Source organism: Natator depressus, chromosome 9 (genome assembly GCF_965152275.1).
Source record: "Natator depressus isolate rNatDep1 chromosome 9, rNatDep2.hap1, whole genome shotgun sequence".
Taxonomy (NCBI): Eukaryota; Metazoa; Chordata; order Testudines; family Cheloniidae; genus Natator; species Natator depressus.
The window spans coordinates 88,221,966-88,245,507 of record NC_134242.1 but is presented as its reverse complement, the minus strand read 5'-3'; the positions used below and the strand labels follow the sequence as shown (position 1 = coordinate 88,245,507).

General features: G+C 49.6%; 1 protein-coding gene across 5 annotated transcripts in view; it reads left to right on the top strand.

Moving 5' to 3' along the window:
* ATP1B4 (ATPase Na+/K+ transporting family member beta 4) overlaps positions 1-23,542 on the top strand; it is a 28,030-nt gene continuing 4,488 nt past the window's right edge. Inside the window, exons 1-8 of one of the 5 annotated variants that reach the window (XM_074962551.1) lie at positions 1-62; positions 5,559-5,623; positions 9,568-9,730; positions 16,709-16,837; positions 19,640-19,744; positions 20,627-20,823; positions 21,780-21,836; positions 22,553-22,648. In XM_074962551.1, coding sequence (XP_074818652.1) covers positions 5,561-5,623; positions 9,568-9,730; positions 16,709-16,837; positions 19,640-19,744; positions 20,627-20,823; positions 21,780-21,836; positions 22,553-22,648 — 810 coding nt within the window. In that variant the 5' untranslated portion in view covers positions 1-62; positions 5,559-5,560. Of the gene's footprint in view, positions 63-4,054; positions 4,121-5,104; positions 5,182-5,215; positions 5,359-5,558; positions 5,624-6,345; positions 6,522-9,567; positions 9,731-16,708; positions 16,838-19,639; positions 19,745-20,626; positions 20,824-21,779; positions 21,837-22,552; positions 22,649-23,542 lie in introns of those variants that run through there. The other 4 variants (XM_074962550.1, XM_074962549.1, XM_074962548.1 and 1 more) reach the window with 4 other exon arrangements.

Genomic DNA, 23,542 nt, shown 5'->3' with positions numbered 1-23,542 from the left:
GGACAACAGGGAATGCAGGGTCAGAAATGGGTAAAACAAGGGCCCCTTGTGCCTCATACATGGTGAGTTTTTGTGCTTCTCCTAAACAGCCAATGTAAGAGCAGGGCTGGCCCCAGGGTTTGTGGGTCCCAGTGCAAAGTAACACATGGGAGGGAGGCCCCATCCTGCCCCTCATCACAGCCCCTGCCCCTGCTGACTTATCTGACACTGCCCCCTTGCTCCCCCCCACAGCCCAGCTCCATTACCCGCCCCCTCCCACACACACACATTTAGACTGGGAAAGCCAGGAGGGGGAGCCAAAGGGCAACTTTCCAAGCACAGAATGGAGGAGGCGGTTGGGAAATTCACTCTCTGTAGGGAAGCTGGGGCCAGAGATGGAGGATTGGGGATGGTGCTTTAGCAGGCAGACTGGATGTCCAGGGAAGTAGAAGGGACCTGTGTGTCTGCACAGGACATATAGGGCTACGGCCACCGCCAGGGGCCTGATTCAGCAATAATCTCTTGGGAAAATCCCTCCCTGAGGGCCATAGGAGTTCAGACTCTAGGCTCCTGGTGACTAGCAGAAGCCCTGCTTGGTTTGTGCACAGCAGCGGGGAACTCAGTATTTCAGAAGCATTGAGGATTTTGCAGGATCCTTCCCAAGGTTCACGGAATTCACTGAGAACGCACACTGAACCAGAAAGCCTTGTGCTTGACTTTTGGGACCCGTTTCCAGAGGTGCTGAGCACCCCCAGGTGCTATTAACTTCAGTGGGTGCTCACTGTGGCTGGAAACCAGCCCCCAGGAGTTTGAGCTGCAGGCTACTCAGCAATTGCCAGTGGTTATCTATAACTTTATTTCTCGCCGGAGAAGGATGCCCAGAAAGTATTTAAGGGAAGCCCGAGGCACTTGTTCAAGTGGAGGGCCTGGACCTGCCATTGCCATAGTGTTTTGGACCAGAAAGACCCTGCCTTCCTTTCTCAGAACAGCCACTCGTCTCCTGCAACCCCAAGAGGATGTTGCATTCCCTCCTAGCTGTCTGTCTGCACCCAGGAGATGTTTATTTAACCCTGAGCTGGGCTCTCTTCTCTCGGATGCATTGAAAATATGTAATGTTTCAGCTGCGAGTATTGGCTGGGTTTTGCTGAAACAGCAGCCTGAGAATGGAAAATGAACAGGAGCAATTGGCATGAAAGTCACCCAGCATCACCAGGGAGGGGCTGTATTTGTCTCTGTGCAGACATCAGACAAAATATTTTCTTCCTCTTCCTCCTTCTGTCCATCCCACATCAGAGCGAGATTATTTAATGCAGAATGATAAAGGAAAATAACCAGATCCACGCGCACATGTCATTGGCAAAACACCTCCCCAGAGACAATTACAAAAGCAGATCAGAACAAAAGGCTTTGTCACATCAGCTTCTCAGAACTTTGAAACAACACCCTGCTTCCCGGCCTCTGATAAGGGTCAGAACCTGAGACCGCAGAGTGTCCCTCCTCTCCTACATACCACACTGAGACATTTATGCAGGCCGGTTGGTGCCCCAAGAATGAGATCAAATTATTATTATTTATTGTTAGTTATACTGTAGTAGCAGCTAGAAACCCCAATCATGGACCATGACCCCACTATGCAAGGCGCCGTACAAACACAGAACAGACAGTCCCAGCCCCAGAATGCTTCCACTCTAAACAGTGACCCTTATCTGAGCTTGCACAGATACAGGCCAGAACAATAATTACATTTTTCAGACACAAGGTTTGCTTCTTCTCCCACTTACACCAGTGTAAGTCTGGATCAACTCTACTGATGGCAAAGGGCCAGATCCTCAACTGGTGTAAATCAAGGTGGCACCACCGAAGGCAGTGTAGCCACAGCCCTAGACACCAGCTGAAGGCCTGAGCCAAACCAGTGTAGAATGGACATAAGAGATTGTGAGCCAGGCCCTCAAACATGTTGAAAATTCACCCACAGCCAGAGCAGGCCATATTCAGCAGCATGTAAGCAAATGCAACTCTCTTGAAGTTGATGATTACACCAGGGCAGAACATGGCCCAGAGGCTTTCTGTGGTAGCGAGCTTCAGAGGCTATCAGCTGGGCAACATCATTTTCCCCTTCAGCAATTTTTATATGTACCACCTCCCTGTTCTCAGATCAAGGGATGGGCTGTTCAGAGCAGACTGATAGCTGTTTGCTGCGCCCGCCGGAAGGCTGAAAACCAAGCCATGCAAAGCCTGACTCTGAAGCACAGAGCAGCCCCATTGCTGCCTGTGAGGAGTCAGGCTGGGCTGGAGAGTGTTGGAGGTTCTAGCTGTAATGAAAAGCCAAAGAATATATCCAGAAGAGGGGAAAGTGTCTCATTAATAAGAGATGGAGATGAACTGGTTCCCCACATGCCCACACCCCTGAATTCCTTTGTGTTCAAAACCCCTGCCCTGGATCCGAATTCTGTAGATGGCCCTTCCTTATCTAAGGGACCGAACCAAAACCCCAGAGCCAAAGAGCTCCAACCTCTCAGTTCTAAAGCCAGGTCCCCTTCCAAACACTGCATTCTGAGCCCATGTACTCTGCTACCAGGTGGCACCTGGAATCCGTGTTCCTTCACCGCTGGATGCTCATTGCCAAGGCCTTGGGCAATACTTGTAGTTTCCTCATGCCCACAGAAAGTGCTAGAAATAAGTCAGAATGTTTTCCCCTTCCCCAGTGTCCTGGGATCCCATTGGCTTGAGTGGGATTGCATGGCCCATAGAGTCTCGACATAGATAACATTCTAGAGAGCAGTGACAGGCTGGATCGGTCAGTGGATTTGCCTCAAAGGCTTCACCTAAAGCCCTGGGTAAGAAATAGTTCCCCTGACATGAAACGAGTTGGGGCTTTCTCCCGCAGAGACATGCAGCCGGCACAGGAAGAAACGTGCCACTATTGCTAAGAGTCAACTGGATAGAGATCATCGAGAATTAGGGTGATCAGATAGCAAGTGTGAAAAATCGGGACAGGGAGTGGGGGGTCATAGGCACCTATATAAGACAAAGACCCAAATATTGGGACTGTCCCTATAAAATTGAGACATCTGGTCACCCTATCGAGAATTCACAGAGCCAGGTTGGGAGTGCCCCTGGCTCAGCTACTCTGGGGGCTGATCACTGTCCCAAACCCTGGGAAAGCAGGTGGCTAATTGGGGAAGGGTGGAGCCATGGCTCCTCTCATCTACACCAGCCTGCGGAGCAGGGCCAGCACACTGCAGGGAGCATTAGACACCAACTGGGTGCAAAATGGGCATCCTGGTGCATAGGAAGCCTTTTGGGGCAAAATCTCCTGAGAGCTGCCCCGTTAGGGCAAATTTTGATCTCTTATACCAGTGTAAACCTACCTGACAATGGAGTCACTCCACATTTACATCAGTGTGTACCCAAGAGCAGAATCCATCCCCAGGTGTGCCAGTTCACACACCCAGAACACCAAATAGTGCAAATTACAATCCTTTGCCACTGACACACACTCCCACCCCATTTTCCATCCCAGGTATCCCCAGGGGTAATATACAACACTGCTTAAACAACCAATGAATTTGGCCCAATGTGCACCATTCTTGGTTAGTGCTGATTCCCCTGGAAGTGATGATTTTCATGGCTGCAAACAGCCTCGTTCAGGTGGAGCAGCGTGCCATGCCCCGGGCCATCCCTAGTCATTTGGGTGCCCTACGCAGCCCCCCCATGGGGGGCTGCGTGGGGCCCCAAGCATCCCCCCCCACAGAGTCTGGAAGGCAGGAGCTGGGGGGGGGACTTTTGGGGGCCCAACAGGCCCAGAGTGGCCCGGGGGATTGGGAGGGGGCTGGGAGCAGCCCGATCCGCTTCCCTCGCCCCGGCCCCAGCCGTGTCGCTTGGGGGAGGGAGCTTGGGGGAAGGAATCTTCCTCCCCCCCCACCCCGGCAGCGGCGGAAGCGGAGCAGCCCGGCCCCAGCCCGCTCCACCCCGCCAGCTCCCAGCCGCGGCGCTCAGCTTCCCGCCGCCGGTGAGCGCGGGGGGCGTCCTTTCCCCAGCCTCCCCGCACTCACCGGCGGCGGGAAGCGGAGCGCCGCGGCTGGGAGCTGGCGGGGTGGAGCGGGCTGGGGCCGGGCTGCTCCGCTTCCCGCCGCTGCCAGTGAGTGTGGGGTCGCTGGGGGAAGAGCTGGAATGGGGGCAGGCCGGGGGCGAAGCAGGGGGGAAGGGTAAGAGGCCGGGCATCGGGAGTTGTCCGGAGCCCCACATCCCCCTACGGACGGCCCTGCCCCTTGCATTGGGCGCAGCCCCCGGGGGGGGGCCAGCCGAGGGATAGGGCTGGTCGCCGGGGCTGGTGCTGCCATGTATGCAGCACGCAGCTGCCTAGGGCACCATGACATTTGGGGCAATTTGATTCCCCAAATTCTGTGGTGCCCTAGGCAGCTGCACTTGCTGCGTATGCCTAAGGACAGCCCTGGTCATGCCCGTAATTCACGAAGCCGTGAAAGTAACATGCTCATCCATCGAGCCTGTGGGGGGGAAAACCTGAATTTGTGCTGGAAATGGGCCACCTTGATTATCATACACATTGTAAGGAGAGTGATCACTTTACATAAGCTATTAGGAGCAGGAGAGTGGGGTGGGGGAAAGAAAACCTTTTGTAGTGATAATCACCCATTTTTTCATGGTTTGTGTGTATAAAAACATCTTCTGTATTTTCCACAGTATGCATCCGATGAAGTGAGCTGTAGCTCACGAAAGCTTATGCTCAAATAAATTGGTTAGTCTCTAAGTTGCCACAAGTACTCCTTTTCTTTTTGCAAATACAGACTAACACGGCTGTTACTCTGAAACATGACATAATTAGAAACCCAGCGGGGCTGCCTGGCATTCTTGGCTGTTTCTTCCGATTTTCTGTAGCTGGTCAGGACTGACTCTTGAGTTATATATGTCTGGGAAACTGACACTGCAGAGTTCTAGCTGCAGCCCGTCTTGATTCAAAGTGATAAATATAGATTCCCCCAGCCCCTGAAGAGACTTTGCAAGCAGTCACCCAGGGTTCACCATGACTGACAAGCACACATTGACATATCTGTTCAGCCACTAAGTCACAGCCTTCCCATTTGTTCATCAAGCGATTCCTAGTCTCCAAAGACCCAGGGGACGGTGACTTGCTTCCTAAGTGGTTATCTTATTGGCGATTCCCGTGCAGTTGACTGTGTTGTAAGTGCAAATGGCTTTAGGTGGGAGAGAACCTTAAGTGTTGTCCAGGATCCTGTTGCATGCAAAAGAGAGTTATTTTTTGATCCCTTCTCTAACATCCAAGTCTTCTTTGCAAGGTCAAGAAAGCCACAGGTGCCAGCTGGCCCTGCTTGCGCCTGCTCACAAGAATAAGCGGAGGTCTCTCAATCGTTTACATTTAATTTAAGGGCTGAGCCAGCTTTCTGTGAGCCTTCCCCTTGTTGGTTAGTTGGAATAAGTGATGGGCGCGTGCTCACTGTACTGGGGTGGCACGTACTGTACGGATAGCTTGTACCGTTAACCCCAGACGTGGCTTTTTACGATACTAATTGTTCTATTTCTCTCCATTTTACACAAAGCCATGGAAATGAATGCCACCTCCGGAGGTGCAGAAGGCCAGCGTAAGATTTACCACCAGAAGCCGGTGAGTCTTTTGGGGACTGCAAACTGCCCTTTATAGAAATGAGGAAGTGGGGGTTGCAGAAGGGGGATCCCATTTCACGTCTGAGGGTGATAAATATAGTGACTTTGCCTTAGGGATTGCTCTTGCTCCTGTTCCCTAGTGCAGAGTGCGAGCACTCACCGTTGATCTATAATGACCTCCTGCAGGAAGGGGAGTGGGGGAGGCGAGCCACATGGGCAAATAGGACTGAAAAATGCAAACAAGCCAAGCTTTTCCTGCTGCAACTGGGATGGGGTTAGCCCTTTTCAGTGGAGAGCCAATGTGCCGGGATGGGGAGGAGAGAGAACAGACCAGGGAAACAAGTCAAGTGCTCCCAGAGTTTGGGGCACAAGAGATTCTCAGCCTGAGTGAACCAAAATGATTTCATTTAGGACAATGAGTGCTACCTCTGGCTTGGGTCCACTTCTGTTTGACCATCACTTCTTCCAACGCTGCTTCAAAAGTGGGGTTTTAAGGAGACACAGAAAGGCAGATTCTGAGCTGAGCTGCACCAGAGTCAATCTGGAGTAAGGGCCATTGAAATGAATGGGAAAACTCTTCTTAATGTCGATAGGACCAGGATATCACTCCAGCTCTACTAAGGTCCAGATGTACACTGGTGTCACTGAGTTGAGAATCTAGCCCTGAATGTCCCAGTTCTAATGCACCACAGATGTTTGTCTTATACAATTGCTCCCTGGCAGGAGCAATTAACAGGGAGTGGGGAGCCAGAATGCCCCAGCAGCTGGGAGTTGGATACATAAATGGGAATACCTGGACTGATCCACATAAGCCATATTCCATGCTGAATCTCTGTGGGTTCACACAGCAAAGTACTGGTCTTAACAGGATGGACTCATCTGAGATTCTCTTACATAAGGTAACCTAGACACACACGATATATCAAAATACAAACTGTCCTAAGAGAGACCAAAGGGGTTATGTAAGTGACTGGCAGCCTCTCTCAGGGCAACACGGTTTGGATGGATCAGTTGTCCTGATAGAGCTCCCTGGGCAAGTCTCTGTCTGCTGGGGTGTGTGGGGTGCTGTCAATTTAACCTAAGCATGTATCTAGTTCTCTGAGGGAATGCATTATGTCACTTCCGAGAAACAACAGGCCTGCAGCACTACGGTGAGATGGGAACCTGCATTCTGAGCTTCGGCCAAGCGGATTCTATCATAGCATGCTGGAAGAGAGCAGGATATCTTCTGGACACCATTGCACCGCCAGGGTCTGGGGATGCCATGGGGAAGTCTGGCCCCCAGCATACATGAAAGCAGCCCCAGGGGATGCCCTAATATATGCCCTGGTGAAACAATCCCTATAGGACCTGCTGGCCTTCCAGAATATTCAGAACACCCTCCTCCCTAGCCCAACACAGCCCTGGCATGCCCCTGCACCTATGCTATCCCAGGGGCATGCCCTATGCTACCCCACACCCTTGAGGTGTTTCCTGGTGGGAAAATCTGGCTGGTTTACAGCCCTTACATGCAAAAAGAAAAGGAGGACTTGTGGCACTTTAGAGACTAACAAATGTATTTGAGCATAAGCTTTCGTGAAGTGAGCTGTAGCTCACAAAAGCTTATGCTCAAATACATTTGTTAGTCTCTAAGGTGCCACAAGTCCTCCTTTTCTTTTTGTGGATACAGACTAACACGGCTGCTACTCTGAAACCAGCCCTTATATGCTGTCAGTGGTGAAAGGGGCCAGGACACAGCCCAGAATTAGGGCATCTGTGCTTAGACCATTAATACACTCTATTGTTCTAATTCTCTGCTGCAGTTCTGATCCCTTGGCTTTCTAGTTGGATCTGTATCAGCCTAGCTCTGGGGGAATTTAGATCAGCCTGGGGACTGTTCTAAACTCCACCAACAGGTAATCATCCCCAAGGGACCATCTGCCAGCTGGGGATTGGCAGCATGCAGTATGCTTTGGCCAGTTCCTCTCCCTGCCCTGATACACCACTGTACTGGGGCTGGCTGCCCAGTGACAGGCCTAGGAGCTGGTTATGCTGGGTCCATGTCCACTGGGGACTCCTCTAGATCTGGACAGCCCACAGTGGCAAGCTGTGACTGCTTTTCACGCCCTTTGCCTCACCTGCATATACAAATTGTGCAGATCGGGACAGAGAACCAGATACTGTAAAAATGGTGGCCATGGCTCCCCAGCAGAGGATGTTGATTTCATTCCCTGGGAGCTTGAGTCAACTGACCTGGGCTCTGAGACTTGGTGCCGTGGGGTTTTTATTGCAATGTAGATGTGCCCAAAGTGATAGACTCAAAGAGCTCAATTTAGCTTAACAAAGAGAAGATTATGGGGTGATTTGCAATCTGTAAATATCTACCTGAGGAACAAATGTTTAATAATGGGCTCTTCAATCTAGTGTAAGTGGGGGTATGGTCCCACTGTTGTGGGGAACATTCCTGGCTTATACACTACCCCAGTGGAATTGGCTAGCAAAAGAATCTGCGTTCTCACTCCCACTCCTTTCACCCAGAGACCTGCCTGACCTTCCCTTCCTCTCTCCTGTATAACCCCGACAAGGCTGGGCCCAGGATTTCAGGGGGGCTCGACCCCCACTCTGTTGTGGTCACTTAGGACAGGGGCTAGGGTGTCCCCACTCCGGGGTGCTATCTCCACTCTGGACGCTTCTCTGATCCACTGTTCATTGCATATAGTTCAAGGCAAATACAATTTATTAAAAGAGCAACCAATTAAAAAAAACAGGAAAAAATGGGACAGGTTAAAGGAAAACACATAACCCCGCTCTGTGGGCACGGGGAAACAGCTGTCTCCGGAATGCCAGAGCAGTTCACTGTCTGTTCCTCACACGGCCCAGGCCACCTTCCCAAGCCCTGGCTGTGCTGCAGGGATGCTGCGGGTCGGACACGTGCTCTAGCAGTGGCCACACACCTTCAGGCTCTAGGAGGCAGGACCCTTCTTCCCAGCATCAGCCCCCCTGTCAGGGTTATGATCCCCCCCCACCAAGTCTGACCTGCAGGGCCTCTTGCCTGGTTGCGTCTCCCTGCACTGGGCCTGCTGCCCAGGGTCTCCCTCGCTCTCCCCAGCTGCTCATGGCACCCGGCTCCGGACTGCTCCAGCCCCAGCTCCACCACTCTGCCTCAGCACTGCTGCTGCTGCTCTGCCTCCAGCTCCCTGGGCTGCTCCTCTGGCTCCTCTGGCCCTGGCCGGCGCAGCCCAGCTCCTCGGCTCGGCTCAGGCCCCTGCTCTCTCCTTGCTCGACCCCGCTCCGGCCCAGGCAGCTGCCACATGGAGGACTGGACCCCCTGGCCTCCTGACTCCCTCATTAACCTGCCTGCCCTGTCAATCAGGCTGAGCTGGCGCATTGGCCTCTCCCCATTCCCCCTGAGGACTGTCAATCTCAGGCTCCTGATTTCTCATTGGCCCTTTTCCTTTCTTTTGGTAGTGGGAGGTGGCCAACCAAAAAACCCCACTAAGTAAGGGGCCAACAGTCCCCTCTACTAGCATGCTAAGAAAAAGAAGTTGGAAGACTTTGTTTAACAGCATCACCTCATGATGCGTATCACAACCCAGGAAAGGATTTACTCACCTCCGAGGTGCATATGAGAGATGTAGGAATTGTGCGTCTTTTCATCGTGTTCACATGGGTTAGAAATGAAGACTCACTGTGAACAAAGGGGAGAATCAGGATGAGAGGCTAGTGTCCAGTGTGACCGCAGAGCCATATTTGCCCTGGGAAACTGAATACTGGGATCTAAATGATTATAAACCACTACAGCCAAAGAAATGCCTCTCCAAGACCCAGGCGTGATGATGGGGATAGGAAATGGAAATTTGAAACATCTCCAGATATTAAGTAGTCTTGCGTTTATTTTTGGCCAATGAGATACTCATTTTGTGGGGGGTGGGGTGGGGGGGGGATTGCGTTCTGTAACTATTCCAGAAAAACAAGGATGAAGAGAGAGCACAGCACTCTGAAGACGAGCGGGAAAAGTGCAAGGAAAAGATGGGGAAGAAAACTTTGGCAGATGTAATTCAAGAAATGAAAACTTTCTTGTGGAATTCAGAGAAGAAAGAATGTATGGGAAGAACAGCTCAGAGCTGGGGTAGGTTAAATGGCTGAATTTCTTTCTTTCTTTCTTTCTTTCTTTCTTTCTTTCTTTCTTTCTTTCTTTCTTTCTTTCTTTCTTTCTTTCTTTCTTTCTTTCTTCCTTGACTGTGAATTTCCCTGCTATGGCATAGCAGAGCACATGTAATCTAAATCCTGGACCCATACACATATATCTAACAGGTGGCTCAGTAAAGAACTGTAAAATGCTAGCCGTGAATGTGCCCGTAGAACATACAGCCATGGGGAAGCTACCCCTGTTTTTACTCCTGTGGTAGACATATTATGCTGACATTACGGCTGCACGTTTGCCATGGTGGTAAAAATGTCACAGATATTGTGATTTTCTGCTGGTCCGTGACTTTTCTGTGTGTCTGGGGTTTTAATAAAGCAGAATTTCCCAAATGGTGGGTCATGACCCACCCGCGGGTGGCAGGAAGGTTCTAAGTGAATTGCAGGCCCGGTGCAGAGGGGAGACCTCCAGTGGGAGGGGAGTTGGAGAGCAGGCCCACCCTGCTCCGATTCACCCCACAATGGCGGCTCCTATCCCATGGGACTGGGCCCAACTCTCCACTGGATGTTGTGGCCTGGTGCCCGGGGTTGCAGTGCCACTCAGGTTTGGCCTGGCTGCCCTTTGTCACCGTGGGTGCAGGGTGGCCAGGCAAAACGTGATTGAGAGACGCCGCAAGCCCTCCTCAGTGGGCTGGGATTTTTGCAGTGGCGGAGCAGAGGGTGCTGCTACAGATTGTCAGTGCCGCCCTGGCAGGGCAAGAAGGAGGAGGCAGCGGAAGAAGGATTTCTGTATATTATTGTTAAAGAGGCATAGCTGAATTTTCATACCCAGGACTTACAAACCAATTCCCCCTAGCTCAGCAGTTTTAGTAAATTTCCCATGACTGCTCCATGATTTTTGATTAAAAAATGCCGCGACAAATCTGCAGCCATAGTGACCGTACAGTGGGGTTAAGGTAAATCTAGGACTCATAACAGAGCGCACGTACTGCAGGAGATGTCTGAGGCTGAGTGATTTTATTTAGAGTGAACCAAAGATCTGCCCTGCAATACCCATGCATCCCCGGGGACGTCAATGCGTCTCCTTCTGAGCTTACACTGGTGTAAGTCAAGTGTAACGCTGTTGAAGTTAATAGAGTTACAGTGTTACACTGATCTAAAAGGCAGTGTAAATGAGATCCGAATCAGGTACGGATGAGTTACACTGGTGTAACTGAAGCAGGATTTGGCCCTGCACGTGCTCTGTGGCCTGAGCTTCTGTTTCAGCCCCATACTCCCTTCCTTTCATGTGGCAAATTGAGACCAACACAGTCAGTTTGGTGCAGCTTTAAGGCCAATCGCTGCTGTCAGTTAAACAGGTCCTGGGCAGCAGAGTTTGACCTTTGTATTTTAATAGCAATTTCCCATACTAGCATTAAAAACACAAAGAATTAGACAAGAAATAAATCTCCAGTGGCGTCGGTGAGTGGATAGGAAGGAATTTTTAATTCATTATTCACATCATGGATTCCCCTGGTAACTGGGAGAGCCATTGCACTGAATTAGGCAACCATGCATTTAGACCAGAGCTCCACTCTCTCTGGGGCTAGCCTCTCCAGATCAGCGCTGATGGGGGTGGGGATGTGTGTGTGTAACGTTTGTCGCACTTCCATGTAGCTTCATTCTGGCTTAAGAACACCGCCCCTTCTCCCCCCGGAGGGAGGCGGAGGGCTGCACACTTAGATGGCACGCACCCTGATCATGGTTGAACACCACTTGGGTTTGTAAGTGCACCACTGGCCAGTGACGGGTCTAACTGGCCATTTGCACATTCTGTTCACAGTGACAGAGCACGCAATTTAGGTGAAATAAGGGGACATGTAGGGCTTTTCTGATGAGCATGTCATTCTCATGAACGACTGGATCAGCTCCTTGTGCATCTTTGTGGCTTAGCGTGTAAAACGGTGTCCAGATGTCCCAGGGAAGGGTGACCCTGGATTAGAATAGATCAATATGCAGACTGTGGAGTCCTTCGGTAGGTGTATTAGTGCCATTGAGAGACCAGACAGGTATCTCTAGATTGGATGGACCTGATTCACCTCACATTTACAGGAGCATAAAAGAAGAGCAACTCCTTTGGCTTTGGTGGCATTATGCCGATGTTTAGCTGATGGAAGCCAGAGGAGACTCCCAAAGTCTCTACTCTCCCAAAGCCGCTTCCTGCCCTGGGCTCAAACCCAAGCAGAGTGAATCAGAATTACACACCAGGGCTCAGATTCTAGCAGCAAAGCCAGCCAGATGCAAAGTCAAGACCTGATCAACACTTTTCTGCCCATCCCTTTGGATGAGCGGAGGCTGTAGCTAAATAAATCAGTGACATCACTCACATGAGTGAGGGAAGCAGGGTCTGGCTCAAAAGCTAGGATTTTGTTTTGACAGCCTTTTCCATGGCCTTTAAAAATTATACTCTGGGCAAACCATGTGCAACTGGTTAAAAACAGGCAGTGGAAGGTGGTAGGCTGAGAACACCTGCCACTCATCCAGTCCCATAATTATTGCTGCTGCAGCTGCGTTCCCATGCTCAATCCTTAGAGCACTCAGATTGCGAGGGACGTTTGTGGTGCTGTTTTCCTATACTTAAACATGAGCATGAAAATGGTTGGGCCTGAATCTCAAGTTGTGAGCACTTTTGCACTGGAGTAAATCAGAGCAAGTAACTCTGACTTTACGCCAGCAGAATACGGCCAATCATGTTCTTCGTCAATTTCCAAAGTAGTAAAATGAACCCAGACAATGTGATGCCCGGCACTGCATTCAAGAAGCAAAGGACAGACATTTTGGCGGCACTGAGCATTTGGCAATGGTAATGAGCAGACAAGCCTTGCAACTTGTTTGCTCCTCCTGCCAAGTTTTCAGCATCTCCTGCAAAGTCCACAGTGAGTGGCTTCATCTAAGCCAAGAGACCTGTTGTGGGAAGTCAGCTGAAGCAAGAGAAAACAGAGAGTGATTTACAGAAGCTGCAAAAGCTACCCAGCCAGTGAGCGGAGTGCCAAAGAGTCTGTGGTTAGTCAATTATCGTTATTATAGTGTTGCTGTGGCCGTGTTGGTCCCAGGATATTAGAGAGACAAGGTGGGTGAGGTAATATCTTTTATGGGCCCACTTCTGTTGGTGAGAGAGACAAGCTTTCAAGTTTACAGAGAGCTCTGGGAAGTGTCACAGCTAAATACAATGTGGAACAGATTGTTTAGCATATGTAGTTAACACATCTTTTAAGGGACCAATCAAGGTGAAGGGGCCCGTTAATACCTCTCCAGTCATGGGGAGGGCAGGAGAGAAGCTGAGGGCGGGGGTTGGTGGGTTATAGATTGCTATAATAAGCTATAAATACAGTGTCTTTGTTCAGTTAATGATTTTTTGTCTAGCAAAGTTAGGAATTTAAACTCCCAGGCTCATCTTCTGAAGGTGTTGTGCAGGTTTCTTTGAGATCAGATAGAGTGATCGTGCTGAGAAAAGTGTTCAACCACAGGTGATAGGATGTTTTTGTCTTTTATCATTTTCCTGCATGAGTTCCTTCAAGAGTGGAGTGATTGTCCCACCTAGTTGCTATTGTGGCATTTAGTGCATTGGATGAGGTACACCACACGTTGTGGCTGAGAGGCATGTGTAGGACGCATGGCTCTTGAAAGGTGTATGTGTGTGTGTGGAGGGGGTGGTTGTTGATTATTGTAACAGTGGAGATATGTCTTCAGATTTTGCATCTGTTGTTCTGGCAGGGTCTGGTGTCGCTTTGCGTTGGTGTGTCCTGGTCTGTGGGGAGCTTGCTTCTGATGATGAACTTGGAGAGGCTGGGAGGGTTATTTGAAGGCCAGAAGAGGGGGTTCAGGAAAGATTTCTTTCAGGATGTGGTCCCCATCAAGTGTGGGTGGTAGTTGTTTAATGATACCTCATTTGGATTCTAGTGTGGGGTGGTAGGTGATCGCTAGGGGTGTGCGTTTGGAGGGGGTTTTATTTCCGTATTGAAGCAGGTTCTCTCAAGGTATTTGGGTGGCATTACAGTGTTGTCACATAATACATGTGTTGTTCTGGCCATGCATGGAACCTGGTTTTGTTGTTCCTGTGGCAGATATAAAATCAAGCAAAAATCTCTTCTGTGTTCCACATCCAGACTGTGGACTAACTGAAGCACAGGAGAAACGGTCTTCAAAGCATCTAGAGCTGATTTTACCCAGGTCCCATGTGTGCTGGGACAGGGCTTTATGGGTGGATTTAGCCAGTTCTGTGTAGATACCCAGCCGGGACAGATGCATTGACTGAAGCTGCAAGTTCTTACTGCGTCTCAGTGGGAATTAACTCAAAGCTCCAGTGAGTCTTGGAGCATCAAACACTCACTTTTTGAAAATTTTCAAAACAGTGATGCTGGCTTCTCCAGTCAAAACCTTTAATTAACAATGCTGGATTGCCTCCCCTTTCCGTCATGAATGCACTCGGGGGGTTGAATATATAATAAATGATCCAAATATCTTAAAAACAATGGTTCTAGAACCCAGCCATGCTTAAACTATTCTTGACATTTCCATATTTCTTTTCTCTACCAATACATTTATTTGGTCCTCAGCCTCCCGGTGCTGTACAACCTTTGGTAACACAAGTGTGCGCACCTACACCCACCCCATTCTCCTGCTCACATGAGCAGGCTGAATAGGTTTTCCCAGAGCTGGGCATTTGAGCGCCTAACAAGGCATCACACTTTTAAAATGAAGGTGCCTCATGATGAATGCTAAATGAGGAATCGGCCGAAGCTTTCATATCCTGCATGAACACCAGCTGAAAGGAAGGGAGTATTCCAGGGCCAGCACGGCTTCCCAGTGCGTACATGATGATGAAGGCGGATGAGCCGATCTTCAAAGAGTCTGTTTTTTTTAAATAAGCATTCGTCATTCCTGAACAGCAGGCAGCACTGGATGCTTTGCTGGCTGTTGTGCGTTATGGCGAGGATTTGCAAGAGCCCAGGCTAGTTCTGTGGTACTATTCTGCACAGTGTTTGCCAAAGTAAAACTGAATAATAATAAATAATAATAATAATAAAAACCTAGCAGCGCTATGATCCAAATGGGCCAAGTCGGCGTGGGAATTGCATGATGGCTGCATGATCAGACGCGCCAGGCAGGGTTAGGACAGCAAGATAAATTGGGAGCGTAGGCCTAAAACCATCCCCTCCTGTGGAAGAGCCTGTGGGGGGAGGGGAGGGAGAGGGCGGGCAGCTGCTTGGCTTCAGCTCTGACGCACTCCACTGATGTCAGTGCAGTCACCTGGGTCGTGCAGCCAGGTAACTGGGAGGAGAATCAGGCTCACAGGAGTACACCATTGACGGTGGTGGAGTGACTGGATACGCCCCGTGTAACCAAGAGCAGAATCTGGCCTGTGGTGTTCCTTGGCACTGCCCCCTTTGGAGAGGAGGTCATGAGAAGGTGCCATGGCTCCCTACCAGCATGGCTGTGCTGAGAGCTTGTGGGGGACATCTTGAGGTACCTGGTGACTCACTGGGCCCCCTCCTGCCTGATGATACAGCTCCCATCAGCCCCTCTCTCAGCAGCCATGAAGTAGGTACCACACAGACGTCTGTCCCTCGCTCCCACCCCCAGCCCCTGCAGCTTCCTGGCCCACCCACCCAGGATTTCTGTGATTTTACTCCTCTCCAGCGCAGAGGGACCTTGACCGGTGGCTGCTGAACAGCTGTGTCCTCTCCAGGGGGTTAGTTCTTTGTCTCTGCAGCACTCCCAGAAAGAAAACCAGGAATTCTGTTCAGGTCTCCCCATGGCTGGAGCCTGCTCTCTGTCCCAGAACCCAGAGCTAAAGCACAGCTTCCTCCACGAGGGCCCTGGATTCCACAGAAGTTCCCCCAACCTCAGCTCCCCTGTAGCCCCCCCCACCTCGGCTCCCCTGTAGGCCCCTCACTGAGCTCCCCACCTCAGCTCCCCTGTAGCCCCCCTACCGAGCTTCCCTGTAGCCCCCCGAGCTCCCCTGTAGCCCCCCTGCACTGTAGCCTCACTGCTGAGCTCCTGTTCAGTCCTCTGTTGAATTTGCCTTTTCACTTAGTTCCCATCACTAACAATTCCACCAAACATAAACACCTAGAGAATGCAGAGGTGAAAGTGCACATCTGTGTTCTCACGGCTTGTTCTGCAAGCAGAATCACGGCTCCCCTGGGAAATGGTTGTGTTATGGTTTCACTTTATTTTCTGAACCACTGGTTTTTATTCATGGGCTTTATTCTCCTGAGACAACCCCAACCGTCAGTCTGGTCCTGGAAAAAAAAACAAACCAACTGTTCTCTGGACACTGGGCTTGTGAAATAGCTAAGTGTAAAGTGTATTTCGGAGCAGTTGCATTTCAAGTCAATGTTATTTGCATTGTTCCCTGGCCATTCGGTTCCTGATGTCGAACAGCTGATGGTGGGATTTGTGGGGATGGGTAGGGAGGCAATTTTCCTATCTGTGGAGTTTTCCTAAGGAAATCAAAAATGTGTTAGAGGCTGGCTATTCATTGCCTCTTCTTGTCTATGACGTCAGCGTTGCTATTCAGAGAGGGTCTGAAGCTGCTGTGGGTGGGATCTGGGTTCAGTTTGATCCAGTTTAGGAATGTGGATACATAGATCCTGTTTAGACCCATCTCTGACTGTGATGGGCCAGGCCATGAATTAGATGGATATAGCTCAGAATCCGAACTTTCCCTGCACCCGGAAGCATTCAGATCCATGGTTTGTGTGGGCCAGTTGCAGATAGTGGCTGGCTGGGAAGTACAGTCTGATCCAAACTTTCCCAAAGTTTGAGGGTGTTTGGATTGGGGAAAGTCACTTCTCTAATTAAAGACCCCCGTCAGAGTTAGCAAATACCAGATGTGAAGAAGGGTGATTGGGCCTGCTCTTTGTGAGGGTGGAAATGCTAGCAACTGCGCTAACAGAGACATGTCCTCTGTGTCTTGCAGGCTTGATCTTATTCTTTTACCTCATTTTGTACACGTTTCTGGCTGGGATGTTCTCCTTTTGTATGTACGGGTTGCTGCTTGCTCTGAGCCCCTACACGCCTACGTACAGGGACAGAGTCTCGCCGCCAGGTAAGCCCTTCCCCTCAGCCATTCCCTGACTTCCCTCTGAGCCCCATGCTGGCCTACGACTGTAGGAACGGTCTCGGAAGTCACCTACACGGAAGTTCTGTCTTTGCGGCTCCTGGAAGTGCATTAGTTAGGTAGCTGCCGTTCCATTTCCTCAGCGGAGAAATCTAATGTGAGATTCCGCAGACCAGATTAAAACCACCCATTTCTTGTCATGCCTGGAGCAGCCTTTTCAAAGGTAAGGAGCACCGAGAAGAGCCTGCCGGAGTGATATGTGTTAACGTGGAAGGATGCAGCCAAAGAGACAGCGGTTGTTTCCCTGAGAACTTGCGGAATGTTAATTTTCCACAGTGGGCCAGATTCTTGGCTGGTGTAAAGCAAGGCAGTGGCGCTGCATGCATTTGCACCAGCTGAAGATCTGGCCCAGTGTGTTTCAATGGCCAGAGTCCTGGCCTCTCCTGGTAGAAGCTGAGGATTCACATCCATTTCTAGGAGCTCAATAAAATGATTAGTAATTTACATTGTAAGTTCTGGAGGCAGGAAGTGTACTTACACTTATTGTATGTTTGCACAATGTCAAGCCCACAGTCAGCAACCAGTAACTATGATTATTATAATCAATTATGATACAGAATATATATGCTGTTATAATGGAGTCATGCATTATACTAGAGGTCTTCAAGTCAAATGATCTCTCAAGAAGATGCAATCCTCTTAAATACCCTAACATGAAGTATCCATTCTAATTTACTCTCAAGACGTAAAAATAAACCTAACGTTCACATGACAAGCGATTAGAATGATCATTCAGTTTAACTGATGCCTCTTTAAACTGAAGTCTTAAAGGTGAAACCAAAGCAAAAAAAAATGTTTTGGCCTTTTTACATCTTTTTTTCTTTTTTGATGAAATGTAAGCACTGTTTAAATCATTTTTTAAAATATATTTTTCCTGCTTGTCTGTTTCCATCTGAAACACCAGGTGTCCTCACTTTCCCCTTGCCTTGCTAAGATCTAATGGTGACCACGAACAGGCATGTCCCAAAAGGCCTGATTCTCCTCTCACGTTTGCTGTGGTAAATCAGAAGGCACCCCCTTGAGTCAATGGAGTTACACTGGTGTAAAACTAATGAGAGGAAAATCAGCCCCTTCGTCTTAAACCCTCCCCATAAAATGAGGTGGAAGCTTAAATTCGTTTGCTAACTAACAAGGCAGCACCCTAATTGTTTATATACTTCTACCGCACCTAATACAATAGGACAGAACCTGGTTGTGGCCCTGCGATGGGATTCACTCATCACTGCAGCGCCTCCTGGTGGCTGTCCCGGGGATTAGCTCTTCTAGCCAGTGCGCCCTGTTCTGGTGGTATCTCACTGCCATCACTTCTGCTCCAGGGCCCACATCACTCCCAGGACCTCAGCATCCTCTTCATGATACAGCCCTCCAGCCATGTCACAATCTGTTCTCCCCCTTCTGGGGGAACTGCAGTCCACTGTCCAGCCACTTCCCTCAGTGGCAACTGGAGCCAATTGTCTGGCCACTTCCTCAGTGGCGAGGGGTGGGGGGGACCTGGGCTTGCCCACTACGCCAAGTCCCAGCCCAGGGACCCAGTAGACGGCCTCCACTTGCTGTGTCCCCTCCGACTCCTTAGTTAATTTCCCTGGACCTCTTCACCCTTGCCCAGGGCCTCAGCCTGCGAATCCCTGCAGCTGACCAGGAGCTGTCTTTAGCTCCCCCTGGACGCTGCTAGCAGCACTGCTCTGTCCAGTCTGCTAGTTTTCTTCTGCAAGGCAGCCAGTCTTCCCTCCTCAAGCGCCAGGGAGCAACTTCTTATATGGACCTGCCTGGCCCTGATTGGCTGCTCCTTGCAGCCTCTCTAGGGCCCTCTCTAATTGGCTGCCTCCTGCACAGCCTACATAGGGCTCTGTTAACCCCTTATGAGCCAGTGTTGGGCACATGCCCCATCACAGGCCCTTAGGTGCTACCACAATATAAATGCTAAATAAATAAGGCTCCATGTTTGTCACAGATTCTGTGACTTTCTGTGACCTCCGTGACTTCTGCAGCGGCCAGTGCAGCTGGCCAGGGGGCTGCTGAGCAGCTCAGGCAGCCCCTGGGCCAGGCACACCGCCTGCTGCTGGAGCAGTTTCGGGCCCCCCCCCCACCTAGCAGCAGGAGTTTGGGTGTGTGGGGGTCTCAGGACTGGAGCTTGGGGTGCAGGGCGGTGCTTACCTGGGGGGCGCTCCCCGGAAGGGCGACAGCAGCTCCCCTCCCTCAGCTCCTAGCTCCACCCACTGCCTCCACCCACAGACACCGCCCCCGCAGCTCCCAGCCAATGGGAGCTGGAGAACTGGGGCTTGGGGTGGAGCGGAGGCAGCACGTGGAGCTAGGAGCTGGGGTTGCTGCTTCCCAGGAGCCAGGTAGGGACAGGGAGCCTGCCCCAGCCCCCCCAACCTCTCCCCAAGCACCCATGGTGCCCCCTTGGGCCGCATCTCCCCTGCCCCCGAGCACCCGTGGTGACCCCCCAGGACCTGTGGTGCTGCCCCCCATTTAGTCAGGGGCATATAGTAAAAGTCATGGACCGGTCACGGACCATGAATTTTTGTTTACTGCCCGTGACCTGTCCGTGACTTTCACTAAAAATACCCATGACTAAAACGTAGTCTTATAAGTAAATAATAAAATAATGCAATGTTAAATAATAAATATTGATCTGAATTACCCAGATTAACCCCTTGGACATACATACTTGAGCCAACAGAATCTCCATGACTGGTTAATACAACAAGGGTCTTTTTTATTTACCAGGAGTAATGATTAGACCATACTTACATGGATTTAACATTGCCTTCAATGTCTCCGAACCCAGCACATGGATGCCTTATGTGAACAGCATGCATGACTTCCTACAAGGTAAACTGGTTGGAGCTTTAAAGAAAGCACAGTCTTTATATAACTTTGTTCTAGTAGCTTTTATGTTACCTTTTATAACAGTAAAAAGCCCTCCAGACACTGGGCAACATGAATGAGGTGGTGCCCAACCCACACATCACGTAACCTAAACTGGTGTCGATCGCTCAGTGACATTTGCAAAAGAGCTGATGTCATAAAGGCTCTAGGAGATGACAATGAGCATGTCCAAGTCAGGAAATGCCGGGGGGGGGGGGGGGGAGGGGAAATGCCCCTTTCTAATGATTTCTCCTGCAACATCCTGCAATGCACTTCGGCAGCTTCCTCGGAGTGAAATGAACCTGGCCGTTCACTCCTCTTACTCCCGGCTTTTTCTTTCACTTCCAAGTTTTCAGTGTTGCTTTTCACTCCTGCCATGGCATCCTGCTAACAATGCGCAGGCCTCGTCTCCCTGCAGATGGCCCCCCCATCAACAAAACAAACTGCAAGAAAACAAACTACGCGGGACCCCCAGAAGGATGGGAGAATAGGACAGGGAAAGGCTTGCCAGCATCACAAGCCTGCAGTTAGGAAGAGCTTGACTGCTCCTTAGTAGACTGCAGAGCAGTAAGTCCAGCCCCTTTGCTTTCAGTTGCCATTGCAATAAATATGAATGTAGTCTGAAGAAAAGGTGAAGCACAAACTAAGCCATAAAAACCCATGTTCCTACTTCTGTCTGTGAGGTTTCCATACTTGGAAATACACTGCTGAACTGAGTATTAAACCTTGTCTTTTGGGAAGGGATTTTCCAGCTCTCTCTGGTGCCTTTGACAATCGCAGCCTTGATATTTGGATAGATCGTGACAGTGCGAAAAGCATTAACCAGCAGCTCTTGGTTCACCTTAGCTTATGATGACAACATTCAAGAGGAAAAGAACATTGAGTGCCCAGCAGGCCAGTACTTTGTTCAAGACGGAGCGGAAAGCGAGGAGAAGAAAGCCTGCCAGTTCAAGCGATCGCAACTGCAGAACTGTTCTGGGATTGAGGATCCCACGTTTGGCTACTCTAAAGGCCAGCCATGCATCTTGCTGAAGATGAACCGGGTACCAAAAGATCCATTAATTTTAATTCCCTCTTTGGGCAGTACTATAAATTAATTATTACGCTGGGTTTGAAACTAGGCCAATTCTCTGAGCCAGTAAAATCAGCTCTAAAATCAGTTCCCCATATCAGGTGGAAAAACAGCAGCTCCATTCCCAGGCGGGTACATTCTGTCAAAGAAAATTTGCAAAGCCCCTTGTACCTTGATTTGGTCAAGAAATAGGCAACAGGAAAGTAATTCTTTGCCGGGATTTCTTTCTGGGTATTAAGTTATTTTCTGAGGTCATGACCCACACGATGCTCTCTTTATAATTGTGCATTTTTAAAGAACAGTGTATAATCGGAAATCTGCAAATACAATAGAATCAAAGGGTATGTTGCTGGCAAAATAAATGTCAAGATAATTCATCAGCTGCTTGGAAAAGCTTTTGAAGAACTAAGGGTTGGCCTTTTGATTGTGATCAGTGTAGTAATTGTCAATACGTATGCTTCTATTTGTCTATTAAGCAGGGGTCAAGCAGCCATTTGAGGAAACAGCAAAAATTGGTTGCCTAGTAGACCTGGCTCTTTTTTTAAAGGGTGAACATCATACTGGAAAACTTTCAGAAATTTTTAAAGTGATGTCTTTTGGGGGTGGAGGCCCTTCATGCAGATTTCATTGTATAGCCTCAACTTGAAGGGGCAGAGAGTCTATTGGTCTTCTCCATTCCTGAGTTCTGGGGGGCTCAGACCCATAAGGAGGACAAGTAGGCATGTGCACCCCCTTTGGGGTGAATGACATAATGTGCTGATGGCAGAAAATGCCTCCAAGATAACTTGCATTCATATGCAATATGATCAGATACATAAGCTTAAGATGGAGAGAGAGAAACCTCTGGAGTGGGCAGGTGATATTGGTTGGATATCACAGGCCAGGCTTCGCATCTCATAGAAGCATGAATGACTTTTCTTTTCGTAGATCATAGGATATCGACCTGGCTATGGGACACCGGTGAGCGTGAACTGTGCCATTCAGGTAATTCTTTCACGAATGTCCAGTGTTATTTGCAGAAAGGGCTTTACCCCCTCCCCCCCGCAGTCCCGCTTGGTGATGAATTGCAATGGAGTTACACCTGGGATGACTTTGGCCCAAAACATTTCACCAGCCCCAGCGTTAAGAACATTGTGAGGGCTGCAGGTTTGTAAAGTTCTGTGAAGGTGGACAGTGCTAAGTATTATCCTGCATCTCTCCATTTGGGGCCTGATCCTGTGTGAGCTGCCAAACATCTCGTGGGGAATGCTGAGCCCTTCCAGCTTCCAGTGATGCCACTAACAGAGGGTGCTCAGCTCCGCCCTGCCTAGGAGCAGGTCCGTAGACAGAGAGGGACTGAGACTGCCCCCTCTCTGTCCGTGACCCAGCACTCAGGGCCTGGGTAAGACTACCACTGGCTTCAGTGGGAGTTAGACCAGGCCCTTAGCTAGTAATGATGAGGCAGTGAAGCATGGAGACTGATTTATAGGAGGCAAACATGACCTTTGTCCTGCTCGTTATGGCGCACTCGTTCTCTGATCATTCCAGCAGCAGCTGGTTCTATTAGTAAACGTGCTCTGTATAAATAGGTGACAAAATACCTAGTCCTTTTGAGCTGGGGCTCTCCAGAGGTGCCCGCCAAAGCCCCATTGTGTTGTTGATCTGAGGGGAGCTGTACGGTACTGCCCTCATACTACACACCTGCCTATTTGTAATCACAGAAAGGCGATGAAAGTGCTCTTAAATCAGTGGACTTCTATCCAGGCAACGGAACATTTGATCTCATGTACTATCCCTACTATGGCAAGCTCACTCACGTAAGTAGAAACTTGGCGGCTAATGCTCTATTGGCTTCCCTTTAATCTCTCCTCCGAGAAAGAGTGGGGCGGGAGTGGTTGTTTGTAAAATGCGCCTATTTGGAAAGCACAACCCAGTAGGGAGGCACTGTGAACAAGTAGTCAGTGGGGTGGGGGCTGGCAATTAGGACTCCTGTGTTGTATTTCTGGCTCTGACACTGACTCGCTGTGTGATCACCGTGTGTGCCTCATTTTCCCCATCTGTAAAATGGGCATGATATTCAATGATATTCAGTCATATTCAATGTGCTGACAGCAGTAGTACCATAGGTTGACATTTTCCAAAGTGGCCACTGATTTGGGATGGCTTGGCATGAGGGTTCCCAATTTGGAATGTGTATGGGCCTGTTCCTTAGTGGTGACCAACATGTTCAAGTTGGGCAGACAAAAATTGAGCTACCCCAAATCAGTGACCACTTTTGAAAAGGTTGGCCCTAGTTTTTAATGGGCCTATTTACATCTGGAGTACCGTGTCCCATTCTGGACACCACATTTCAGGAAAGATGTGAACAAATTGAGAAAGTCCAGAGCAACAAAAATGATTAAAGGTCTAGGAAACATGACCTATGAGGGAAGATTGAAAGAACTGGGTTTGTTTAGTCTGGAGAAGCGAAGACTGAGAGGGACATGATAACAGTTTTCAAGTACATAAAAGGTGGTTACAAGGAGGGAGCTGAAAAATTGTTCTCCTTAACCTCTGAGGATAGGACAAGAAGCAATGGACTTAAATTGCAGCAAGGGAGGTTTAGGTTGGACATTAGCAAAGGCTTCCTGTTAGGATGGTTAAGCACTGGAACAAATTGCTGAGGGAGGTTGTGGAATCTCCATCATTGGAGGCTTTTAAGAATAGGTTAG